This window comes from Haliotis cracherodii, unplaced genomic scaffold, assembly GCF_022045235.1.
Source record: "Haliotis cracherodii isolate W230 unplaced genomic scaffold, xgHalCrac1.p SCAF_4, whole genome shotgun sequence".
NCBI lineage: Eukaryota > Metazoa > Mollusca > Gastropoda > Lepetellida > Haliotidae > Haliotis > Haliotis cracherodii.
Window position 1 is genome coordinate 7241875 of NW_027266297.1, and position 12962 is coordinate 7254836.

Genomic DNA, 12962 nt, shown 5'->3' on the forward strand with positions numbered 1-12962 from the left:
AACTTGCTATACGGTCTTATTGTCTCATGTTGATGACTGAAGACATCACATTAAATTGATAAGTTACCATGGCAACAGCCGGGGGAGACAATTAATAGCATTATGTACATTAGTCTAGTGTTACTTAGCTATGTCTGTTTATTTTAGCTTTATTTATGATGTAATCTTATTATTGTTAGTTATCTGCTTAATGTGTAAATGCTGACATATTTGTTATTTTGTGAGGTTATTGACATACAGATATGATCCAATAGTAGGAAGAGCACAAAAGTTTGTCTTCCTTTCTTTGTTTTGTCATCTCCTACATATGAAACTTAAAATAGAAAATCACACACAAAGGGTTTTGGTGGAACAAGATACTAAGTTAATAATTGTAGACATGATCCTGAGGAAACCTAGATGTGGGCCTGTTGGACTGGTGGATCATTGCATTCCTCAAATTAACATGACAAGAATGTTTGTTGCTGCATCTTTTCGTCAATTCATGTGGATGCTTCCATCATCTGGGCAAGGCCAGAAAAAATTATTTCTTATTTTATGGATAAGCCTATTGTATATTTTGTAAAAGTGAAAAGAAATATGCAAATGCTGATAGGACTGTTCAACTGTTGTTTCAAGGGTGGTTTGGGGGTGATTTTTTTGTAAGGAGGGCAGGGCTTTTTGCATACAGATGAAGAAATCTCTTTAACAAGAAAGTATCTACAAAGTATCTGCTCTTATATAAGGGCTTAGTCAGACTGTCAAACAGGGTATCGGTTTGAGAAAAGCCAGTGAGAAATATTTCATGGTTAGTGGTGCCCAGTTTTTCTAGTATTATTTGGGTCAGCCAATTTTGTACAGTTATTAATGTCAACTTATTTTCAAGTCCTTCCTTCGTGGTACATTTGTATGTCTTTGCTGATGGTAGGTTGAATAGAAATTAAGAAAATGTTATTTCAATGCTGCTGCTGCTTTGCGTTGATGATGTCTTGTTGATGTTGAAACCATACACTGGTGCTGTAGGCTTGGATTTGACAAGGGGAGACTTCTGCTACATCTTTAACAAAAGATGTCATCACGCTTACCTTTCCCATGTTTTAATAAAATATCAATAATATTAAATACCAAATTTTAGACAGTCAACCCAGTAATTCTACATATATGAAACGGTCTCCTTGACTGAAAGTACAGGTGAAAATAATGCATCAGCTGTGTATACGTGGGATATATAGTGGATCGGTTTATTCCATGAAATTATATCCTGTGCAATGTTATGTACAGTCGTGATCTATCAATTTACACTGTGTGTAGTTTAGATACATTAAGATGTTTTGTAAATATGTACGTACCAGGATAGAATTCATACCTGATGGCTTGCATTGTAGCTCATATCAAGAACTATGTTTTAGAACTATAGATTGTCTGGTCCAGACCCAATTATTTATAGCTGGAATATTGCTGATGGAAGCCTAAAAGCAACAATGATATTACATGAGCAGAAACATCTGATGGGTTTTTATTAGCTCCGAGGTGAGGTGAAGTGACTTTGCATCCCACACCCATATCTTGAAAACAAGTTTCTAGGACAGACAATTGTATACCAATACATGCCATTCAAGCAGTTGTCTTACAGAATTTGACACACATAATTAAAGCAGCCACTGTGAAATTGCATTCTTCCATTTGGAAAGATTGGACAAATTAGGTATGCTCCGGGTTATCCGCCTGTAGCCCCTCACTGGTGTTGTGCTCATCAGGACAGTGGAGATGCAGACTCCGAGGAATAGGATCAAGATATACCACTACTGATAATCAAAAGATGTTGCAGTGCCATTTTGCATGTCCATGTTTTAGATATTGTTGAAAGTTGTTATATTACATGTGTTTGTAAATATCCTTGACTGTCTGCAATGTTTTGCATCCTTGATTTGCCTCTGCTTGAGTGTACATACGGCCAGATGGTTGCCATGGTTACCACTAATTAACGCCATTTACCAATCTTGCATCTCGTCCATTAAATGTATTTGATCAAGATGGAGTTTTGCGTTGTTTTTGCAGAGGGAAGAAAGGTTCATGACATTGGACATCTCGACTGTCCCAATATATATCTGTTTATCAGAGAATGTCGACTTCATATTCTTATTGTAGTGCTAGCCCAGACATAACCATCCTGCAGGATACCCCACTCAGGCACAGTATACAGACTCTGAGCTGACAGTTCTTTCTTACCCCTTGATGCTGAACTCCAGACCAGGGATTGAACGACTGACCTACCACTCTCAGTGCAGAAGCTGAATCCACTATATATATATATATATATGGATATACTATATATAGTGGATTCAGCTTCTGCACTGAGAGTGGTAGGTCAGTCGTTCAATCCCTGGTCTGGAGTTCAGCATCAAGGGGTAAAAAAGAACTGTTAAAATATATGTGTGTGAAGGCGGTCTATTCCTGCATAAGAAAGACACTGAGATTTCAAGTATTCGAGATTTTATTGAGAAAGAAGAGTATAAGACAGTGTTGCCAAGGCTACTGCAGAGTACACAGCTAATCTCTTCACATCACTTTCACAGAAAATGAAGATGTCCTTAAAAACAAATCACAAACTGATATCCAGTACTGGTTTCAACTTAAAAATTCAAAACAGATTTACAAATAAAAAGTTTTTGGAATAGATTCAAATTAAACATTGTGACTGGATTGGTGGAAAGGTCAACAGTTCATGGAGCTGGCATATTATGGAACTATTTTGAGAGTAAAAATGAGGCTTTGGTTACAATGGTGACAGCTGCAGATAATCCAATGTTGATAGTAGAGATGACGACATCAAAACACAGAATATGCGGCGACCGGTTGCTACTGGCCGCGTTTGTCCCTCTTGGTCGGACCTAGTTGATTTTAAGTAGCTCCACGTCGAATATCAGGGTAGCATTGGGTGGAATAGTGGTATGGTTAAGGAGAAGAAATTCATAATAGATAAGCTGTAATATAATATTAACAATGCATAGTGATCACTGTTCATAGGTCTAAGCCAAAGGCGACATCTCATGTAACCTGTGTCAGTTGGGGCAATGATAAAACCCTTGACTATAGAAAGCTTATGTTTTCATCTATATGATAGCAACCTCTCCTGTAGTCTTTTCACAGATGTAACATGCGACTTTATTGAATAGAAATTATTCCTCATGATACTTTCTTGCCAAAATCTGCTACAAGGTTCATGATCAGTCAAATTTAAGCATGTGACCTAAGGCAGCCAATCAAATGACAGCAATGGTACCGTAAAATATATACATGTATATATATTTGTTGATTTTATTTATTACTTAATATATTTAAAGATTCGCTTGAAACATCTTTGTTTAGTTCTTTGACGTGTTCAATGTGGACCTGTTGCCAAAGTGTGTCCAAGAACCCTTGTTTTAAATAACAACATGGTAAATAATATATATTTCAATCTATCATTAAAATATGATAAATTGAAATGAAATATGTATTTCAGACATAATGAAATGTGATTGATTTAATAAATGAATGATATGACAGGTAGGTTCATTTAAGAATTGACCTTCACTTTGTGCGAGTTCATTAGAGTACGAAGGTCCATACTCCAATGAACTCACACAAAGTGAAAGTCAATTCCTATAAAAAATTTATCACAATTTCTTACCTCAAAAGATGTAGGCCAAGATCTAAACACAATTTTATTTAGTATGTGTGACTTCATGTTTACACTGACAGCCATACAACAACCAACTATATCGCGGAATAAAATAGTTCCTCAAAAAGAGGTGACATGAGCGTATGGATGCACAACTTGCTCTTCAGAAACATCTTATGCAACACATGTATTCAAATAATATCACCATTACATGAGAAAGGCCTATTATGAACTACCCCAGAGAGTGAGTGAGTATGGTTTTACGCCGCTTTTAGCAATATTCCAGCAATATCATGGTGGGGGAACACCAGAAATGGGCTTCACACATTGTACCCATGTCGGGAATCGAACCCAGGTCTTCGGCGTGACAAGCGAACGCTTAAACCACTAGGCTACGCGACTGCCCACTACCTCAGTAAGTCAGTCACAATGACGGCGCGTCATAATACATTTACATCAAGTACAAGAAGCTTCTGAATGTTTTTGTGCTAGGGAATTCCAAGGGGTTTTCCCAGGAATGTGGAAGAGGTTTTCCCCAGGAATGTGGAAGTTTTCCGTTAGTGTTTACGTCATTTCAAGAACACGGTCTCGTGAAAAACATGTGAACGTCAAATTGTGTCGTTCATACACTTATGAACGTCAATTTCGGTCATGTGACCGACCTCTTGTCCAATGGAAAAGCTGTATATCTTGTAAATGTCAAATTAAAAAATTATATAATTATAAACTATTTAATTTAAACTGGGGTGTTTAAAGAGTTAATTCATTGTCAAGGATATACACCAGCCGCACCCGCTGGTCCGTAGCCATAGTCCGGAGAGATGGTCAGCTTAGCCCGTTCACCTAGGGACATCTGCAACAGGAAGAACAAACTCACAAGTTGGAAAAGACTTGAAGCTTGATCACATATTTCATATACCAACACCCCAAATTGCAATTTTCCAGCAATGTCACGACTGTGTGTAACTTATCGAGTCTACTGACTCCTATTACAAGCAAATATCTATTTGTCCATGACATGATATCAACCAAGTCACCTAGTTTTCTTTACAAGCTAAGGTAATTGATGATCGATCATGAAATCGAATAGAAAAACAGTTAACTGAGACCAATCTTGCTCAATATCTTCATTGTAATTAATGTTTGTTTTGATTTTAACCCCACACTCCACAATATTTCTGCAATATGACGGCAGTCAGTAAATAATCAAGTCTGGACCAGACAGTCAAGTCATTAGCCTTGAGCTACGCTATAGGGATATGATGACATGCATCAACCAAGTCCGCAAGCATGATATATCAGGTCAGTGATTGAGCTAGGTTTAACGCCGCGTTGATCAGTATTCCAGTTATTTCACGGCATGAGAGCTGGTGAGAGGAAAGCCTGAAGTGAAGCAGTCTTGGATGCTTACACTTAGGAGAAACCTACAAGCATGTGTATGGTGCTGACAAACCTAGAAACATAAAAACGCATCCACTGTTCCCAATATATCAAGTGAGTGAGTGAGTATGGTTTTACGCCGCTTTTAGCAATATTCCAGCAATACCATGACTAGGGACACCAGAAAAGGGATTCACACATGGTACCTATGTGGGGAATCCAACCCGGGTCTTCCGTGTGACGAGTGACTGCTTTAACCACTTTTTTGCCATTGAGTATTTACTCAAATGTTGTTATTCACATTGGGTATTAGTGTTTTCAACATATTTTTACTTCGTTTGGATGTCTGATAAGTGAACATTTTTTAAATACATCTTACAATGTTGTCTCATGGTTTATTCTCCCTACAGTGTTTAATTGTATGATAAACAACTCCCACTCGTCGTTTATTTCTTAAATGCGCAGCTTATCTGGAGCGCTGTTCTTTTGATGCCAGATACTTACAGTAACAACACCTTCATCCCAACCTGAAACGAGAAATATCCTGTTAGCAATTGAATTCAATTGATCGGGAACAAGGAATTTCATGATGCATTATTCCCCCTGGGTGCCGTTGTATACAGCAATCTTAGCTCTAAGGTGACCATAACTCCCACACCTTAACAGACTTAAGACTGTCGCACCCTGACAGAGGTTTCCAAAAAAGGACAAGCAATCGAACTCCAAATCTCATTTCTAAGGATTTACTTGTTAAGAAGCCCATAATCTATCTCAACCTGATAGAACTATAGTTAGCAGTCTCCATTGTGTAGAAGCATTAGCATCGTCAAAACACGGGTAAATGGTCGTTACTTGTTTCGGATGCTACATTGCCCTTGGACAAGATGATGGGTAACTTCCAGATGTTACAAGACAATGTGTAAGTTCCAGATGTTACATTGCCCTGGGACAAGATGATGGTTAACTTCCAGATGTTACAAGATGATGGGTAACTTCCAGATGTTACATTGCCCTGGGACAAGATGATGGGTAACTTCCAGATGTTACATTGCCCTGGGACAAGACAATGTGTAACTTCCAGATCTTACATTGCCCTGGGACAAGATGATGGGTAACTTCCAGATGTTACAAGACGATGGGTAATTTCCAGATGTTACATTGCCCTGGGACAAGACGATGGGTAACTTCCAGATGTTACAAGATGATGGGTAACTTCCAGATGTTACATTGCCCTGGGACAAGACGATGGTTAACTTCCAGACGATACATTGCCCTGTTACAAGACGATGGATAACTTCCAGATGTTACATTGCCCTGGGACAAGACAATGGGTAACTTCCAGATGTTACAAGACGATGGGTAACTTCCAGATGTTACAAGACAATGGGTAACTTCCAGATGTTACATTGCCCTGGAACAAGACGATGGGTTACTTATAGATGTTACATTGCCCTGGGACAAGACAACAGGTAACTTTCAGATGTTACATTGCCCTGGGACAAGACAACAGGTAACTTTTAGATGTTGCATTGCCCTTGGACAAGACAACACGTAACTTGTTTGTTTGTTTGTTGTTTAACCCCACACTCAGCAATATTCCAGCTATATGACAGTGGTTTGTAAATAATTGAGTCTGGACCAGACAATCCAGTGATTGACATCATGAACATCAATCCATGTAATTGGGAAACGATGACATGCATCAACCAAGTCAGCGAGTCTGACCACCCGATTCCGTTAGTCGTCTCTTATGACAAGCATGGGTTGCTGAAGACCTATTCTACCCCGCATCTTCATGGGTCCAACAGGTAACTTCCAGATGTTACATTGTCCATGGACAAGACGAACAAAGTAAAGAAACGACTAGCCGGTGCGGATTTTACTTGACGCACAATACTGCATCCTACAAGTGTAACAAACTGCATGCGGCAACTGTGTCTCAGACTCACAAAGAAAAGAAAGGTACAGACAAATCCCTGGCCAGCCATGGGCACTCAGATTGGAATCCCAGATAAATCACTGCACTTACCTTTAATAACTTGTCCTACGCCAATTTTGCATTCAAAAGGCTTTCCTCGATCCCGTGAAGAGTCGAACTTTTTGCCATTCGTCAAAGTTCCTGACAAAAGATTAACCCATGTCAAACTTGACATCAACTTACTTCAGTGAAGATCGCCATGTGTGATGTCATGTATCTCTATAATAAATATGAATTGAAGCTTGTGAATTGTATTTTTGTGTTCCAAAGATGCTGTAGTTTTACAATATAATGAAAAGTCAAAATGAGCTTTTTCACTCATAGGGTCGGGACTCCCTTATCTCATGGTTGGTCTCATTTGTGTTCATCATGCTGTCAGCAACTGGTTTTCCAGGCCAGACTCAAGGATTTACAGGCCACTGTGACACATGGCAACAACAACAGCATTAACCATCACTCACTCCACCTCCATGATTATTACACTTATTTAATGACCATGCATGTGCGTGTACTAGTACAGACTAATGTCAATTTTAATTTTTATAGTACCAGCCCACTGCAATACCATGCAGCAGTTAAACATGAATACCACACAGAGACACAGTACACTGACTCCAAGCTGACCAGTCCTTGTTTTTGTTCCTTAATGCCGAGCACCAGCCAGGATAACAACAAGTACCATCTTTTAATGGCTAGGGTTCAAACCCCTGACACGACCACTAGATCACAGAGGGTAGATCACAATAGAGTGAGTGAGTGAGTTGGGTTTAACGCAGATTTTAACAGTATTCCAGTCATATCACGGCGTGTCAGCTTAATGTGGGAGGAAAGCCAAAAGTGATGCAGGTCTCCGAGGTTTATCACTTCTGTGAAACCCACGAGCACAGGTATGGTGCTAACAAACCTAGAAACATAATCGGGGTGAACCGGGATTCGAACCAACAATCATAGGTTTCTGGCGTGTCCAGGGGACACTACTGCACAGCTAATCGCGGCGCCGTAGACGACTGGGCCACCCATGCCCCCAGTCACAATAGACAGGGTCATGATGCCCACCATGCCCAAGGTTAATAATCCTTAAAAGATTACCTAATGAAAGCTGCCCTCACCATGTTTTTATCCAGCAACCCTCTTTTTTCATAAGGGAGTCCAAAATACAAACAGGAATTGCAATTGAAATGGTAAATCATCCTGTCTAGTGATGTGTAATCGCAAATTCCACCTTTTCATTGACAAGTTTGTTGTCTGTTCCTCCACCTGAAGCCATGTGGTTTTTGACTGCACATCATACTCAATATTATGGGTTTTTTTACAAAATAGCTGCATCCCCTTGCAGGGTGTGTGCTTTTATGCTTGGCTGCACACCATATTTAAGAAGGTCGAACACCTACTGAACAAATTGGTGGGAACAAGCATGTGATGTTTCAGTGTTTGTTTGTTTCTTGTTTAACGTCGCACTCAGTAATATTCTAGCTATATGATGGCAGTCTGTTAATAATCGAGTCTATACCAGACAATCCAGTGATTGATATCATGAGCATTGATCCACGCAATTGGGATACAATGACATGCATCAACAAAGTCAGCGAGCCTGACCACCCGATCCAGGTAGTCGCCTCTTACAACAAGCATGGTCGCCTTTTATAGGAAGAATGGGTTGCTGAAGACCTATTCTACCCCACACCTTCCAGGTCCAGTGGTATACGTGAAGGTGTTTTACACAGGACACTGAATGACATACAACACGCTCCCAACAAACAGTCCATGACATAAATGAGTGAGCGAGTTAAAATCTTATGTCACATATTGAAGCCATATCATGACGAGATAAAGTCAAACATTTGATTACAAAGAAATTGATACTCGTAAAATACCTGTCGCCAAAAGACAGTACAATAACTAGAATATCACAGATTTTACTTAAAACTAGTTTCAGAGTATATAAAAGGATAAACTACAATTCAATAACACAATATAAAAACTGGTTATAGATGACCAGCAACCAAAGTTAGGCCACCACACTAAGGGCCGAGGAGACTTACAATGCTTCTGCTACCTGCACGGCTCCCCAGCAGGATTTACACCATCCCTTCAGTCGCTGGTGATTGTAGTCAATAATAACCACCAGTTAAAAGTAACAATTATACTATAATTTAAAATTGTGATAGCTATAAACTTACCTTGAACGAAATGGAACTTATGTATCCTCTCCGGGGGACAATAATTTTACTGTACTTTAACACCCTTCGAGGATACAACCACTAACAATCGCAGTTGTTAATTTAATCTACCAAATTTAAAACATAGGTTTTATACAATATTATTAATCAAAATTTTGCAAACAATTCAATATGCTTTAAAAAACCTATAATTAAAAGAGTTGTTACTAGTAAAAGAATCCTTAATAGATGATGATTTGAAATATTCATCCCTTTTTATGGAAAAATCAACATAGTCAAGCAGGACATTCTTGACCGTGATTCGTTCATCACAAGGGATGCAGAATGGAGGATTCTCACCTGTCAATAAATATTCATGGCCAATATGACATTGTCAAAGCATGACTTCGTTAATTCTGGACTGACAACCCAAGTAGGTGTAACCGATAATTGGTTTAATTTCATGTAATACCAACTTGGGTGTTCTACTTCTTTTACACCAGATATCTGATGTAAGATCTAATCACAGGTTTATTATCACTGTAGGGGATGAGAAGTGTTGTCACAGGTTTGTTGAGTGCTGCTTTTGCAGCAGCAGCATCAGCCATTTTGTTACCAACGATTCCAACATGGCTGGGTAACCAACATAAAGCGATGTCGTATTGGCTAGTAGCTAGGTCATTATACAATTTGACAATTTTTAGTAATAGTGGATGTGTACTGGACCTATTTTGAAAAGTCCGAAGACACGAAAGAGTCTGAAAATATTAGGAACTGCTTATGCTTAGATTGATTCTTAATATATTTAAGAGCTGTTAAGATGGCGTGTGATTCTGCTGTGAAAATTGAACTTGCATGTGGCAACCTGAACGAATGATAATAGAGCTAGCAACTGCATCACCATCCTTGGATCCATCAGTAAATATAGATTTGTATGTATAATATTTATTTCTCAGTTGATGTATTCTTCTTGATAAATTAGTGGTAGATTAGTTTGTGATTTCTTTAGTTTTGTTAATGTCAGGTAACCCTCTGGCTTTATTAGTTGCCAAGGAGGTGAAGACAGACGGCGGTGAGGAGAAATATATTCAAGGTGTATATTCGCATCAGATATTTCATTTTTCACCCTTATTCCAAGAGTGGGAATAAGAGAAGATTTCTTTTGGTAAAGTTCCTCATATAGGGGATGAAAAACGCAATCATTTGCAGGTTTTGACTGATTTGAGGATAACTTGGTAATATACTGTAAAAATAATTTTAGACGTCAGAGTTTAAGTGATGGTTCGTCGGCCTCTACATATAAACTGTTAATGGGAGAAGTTCTGAAGGATTCAAGGCAGAGCCGTAGTCCTTGGTGATGTATATATTCCAGTATTTTTAGATTGCTTCTGCAAGCTCCCCCATAAAGGATGGAGCCATAATCCAATTTTGAACGGATGAGACATCTCTTTAGTTGGAGGAGGGTCTTCTGTTCACCTCCCCACTTTGAATTTGAAACGACTTTTAACAAGTCAAGAGCCTTCAGGCATTTAGTTTTAAGGTATTTGATATGGGGTTTAAAAGTCAAATGGCCATCCATGACATAAGCTCACTTGAATTTCAGAAAGGTAAGACGACAAATTGAATGCTAAAACAGAAAAAAATAATAACTCACCTGTATAATGCATGGTAACCTTGTTCCCATTCACGGGAAAGTTTTGACCTGAAGAAAAAAATAGAGATGCATAAGCATGGTTTGCCCTGAAGCAGGAAACCTGCATATTTGATGCAATCTAAGCAGAAACTATGCAATATTATTTCTCCATTGCATCAGTAATGACGCAGATCATTCAGACTGTCAAAATCAATTTATTGCACTTTACCCCCGAACATTAAAATTTGAAACCGATATATAAATTGACAATAAAATATGACCGATATCAGCTTTGTCTAATGTTGGAAAACCTATTGTCTAAAAATGGAACAGCCCTACTGGCAAGTTCTCGGTTGCAGCAAATCAGAATTAAGTTTCAATAGTTGCATTGTGGGATGGTTGTATTTCCTGTATTATGAAATGTAAAATAAAAGTATTTTGTTGAAATGACCCCCTTCAAAAGACATATGACTCCCTGTAGTACAGCTAAGGAGTCATAATGACCCCTTGTTTTAAGAGGCTTGGGCAAACCCTGTAGAAGTGGCAACTGTTAAATAGATTGATTAATTTTTCATTATTTACACATGTATATCTTTTGCATCCTACTTCTGCAGATTATCTGACTGACATTATCATGAGATAATGTGGAGTTATGGTCTAATTTATTCACTTGGGACAGATAACCTGTAATTCCTCGTAGACTTACGGGCAATGTTATTCCCAAAGTCATAAACCTGCCCGGGCTTTTGGTATTATGCACAACACTGGCATACTCCATTTTATACTATCAGCGAGTGATATCTAGGGCTTTAATTAGACAGATATACATATAAAGGCGTTTCAGGTGCAAATGCATGCGTCGATGCATGACCCTCGCTTTCTGAATCTTAGCAAGGAAACGTGGTGCGGACGAAAGTTCCTGGTATTTCAATGGATCAATATCATTATGGATCTGATATATCTAAAACAACTCGCAAAATCAATTTAATACATGTTATGTTAGACACGTGTGAAATGAGCCAGAATCATTGCTGCAATACGAATACAAGTAGGCCAAACGCGGGAACTTCGGTAGATAATGGAAGGTGCGTCCCCATTCCAGCATGGTTGATGTTGTGCACCTTCGTTTTCGCTTACTATGTACATCATAGCTGGATGTGTGGCTGTAAATTATAGCTTGAACATATATAAATATGATTGTTTCAAATGACCATACCATCGCCAGGTGTAAGTACTTCTTTCTCTACGCCCATTGTTAGCTTTGAGACCGGCGAATTTGTTCAATGGAGTCAAAAAGGACGAAATGGGACGAGTTATGTCCCTTAGTATTATAAAAAGGCCAAGCTCCTCACCAGCGCGTGACACCTTCTTTACACTCTCGGTGTAGAGAGCTCTGCGAACGGTATATCGCTGTGAGGAGCTTTTTATAAATGGCATGATCCACCAGGAAATTATTTACGTGACCTATTCAGGTCAATCATATTTTGAAATGTCACATGAGAGCCCCCTGTTGTTGGAATGCTTTTACTAAGAAAAGATAATTTTTACTCGCCAATAATATCAAGATACATAAGACAGCTACTCAATAAATCGCAAAGAGCAATGAAAAATGAAGCATGGTTTATTTCACGATAAAACATTCTTCTACCATGACATCATTTGCGAAGATTCGAACATGTGCTCGCATGATGACGTCATATACTGGACGGCGTTATTTTTTAGAGGGAAGTGTCTAGCGAGTTTTTCCACATAGATGTGGTTTGGGGTACACAGAGAAAACGCATTTGCCGAACGGTCGCATCCTGGAGTGGGAGAGAGATATGACAATTAATCGGGGGGTGGGGGGTGTTATTAGGTGAAAAGGTACAAATAATCGACGTGAGGATTGTGAGAATGAGCGGGAAACACTAAATTTAACCTACGTGGTCATAAAATGGTTGGTTGGTTGTTGTTTTTGCGCCACACTCAGCATTATTCCAGTTGTGAACTTGTCCGACATTGTCGAGGTCGGATTGTCTTCAAAATATTTATTAAAATTAATCAAAACTATTTTTAAAGTTTGCACATTAATCAACATAATGTGCATTATGTTGATATCTCATATAAGAAATAAACGACGAGTGGCAGTTGTTTATCGTACAATACAACACTGCAGTGAGAACCACGAGG

The 12962-nt window shown here is 38.8% G+C and overlaps 1 protein-coding gene across 1 annotated transcript; it reads right to left on the reverse strand.

The window, feature by feature from the left end:
• Positions 1-2455: 2455 nt before the first annotated feature.
• On the reverse strand, positions 2456-12117 carry LOC139479168 (uncharacterized). The gene is made up of 6 exons (XM_071261955.1): positions 12010-12117; positions 10815-10862; positions 7053-7142; positions 5528-5550; positions 4423-4496; positions 2456-2925 (listed from the first exon to the last, which is right to left on the reverse strand). Exons 1-6 carry the CDS (start codon positions 12044-12046, stop codon positions 2871-2873), a joined length of 327 nt encoding a protein of 108 aa, XP_071118056.1. The 5' UTR covers positions 12047-12117; the 3' UTR covers positions 2456-2870.
• Positions 12118-12962: the final 845 nt, after the last annotated feature.

Bases quoted from the DNA above. Each gene is read 5' to 3' on its own strand.
- LOC139479168 (XM_071261955.1), bottom strand. From the start codon at position 12,046: ATGGGCGTAGAGAAAGAAGTACTTACACCTGGCGATG. The intron at 10,863-12,009 runs GTATGGTCATTT...TTTTTTCTTCAG, and splicing joins AGTACTTACACCTGGCGATG to GTCAAAACTTTCCCGTGAAT. The intron at 5,551-7,052 runs GTAAGTGCAGTG...TTCTCGTTTCAG, and splicing joins CGTAGGACAAGTTATTAAAG to GTTGGGATGAAGGTGTTGTT.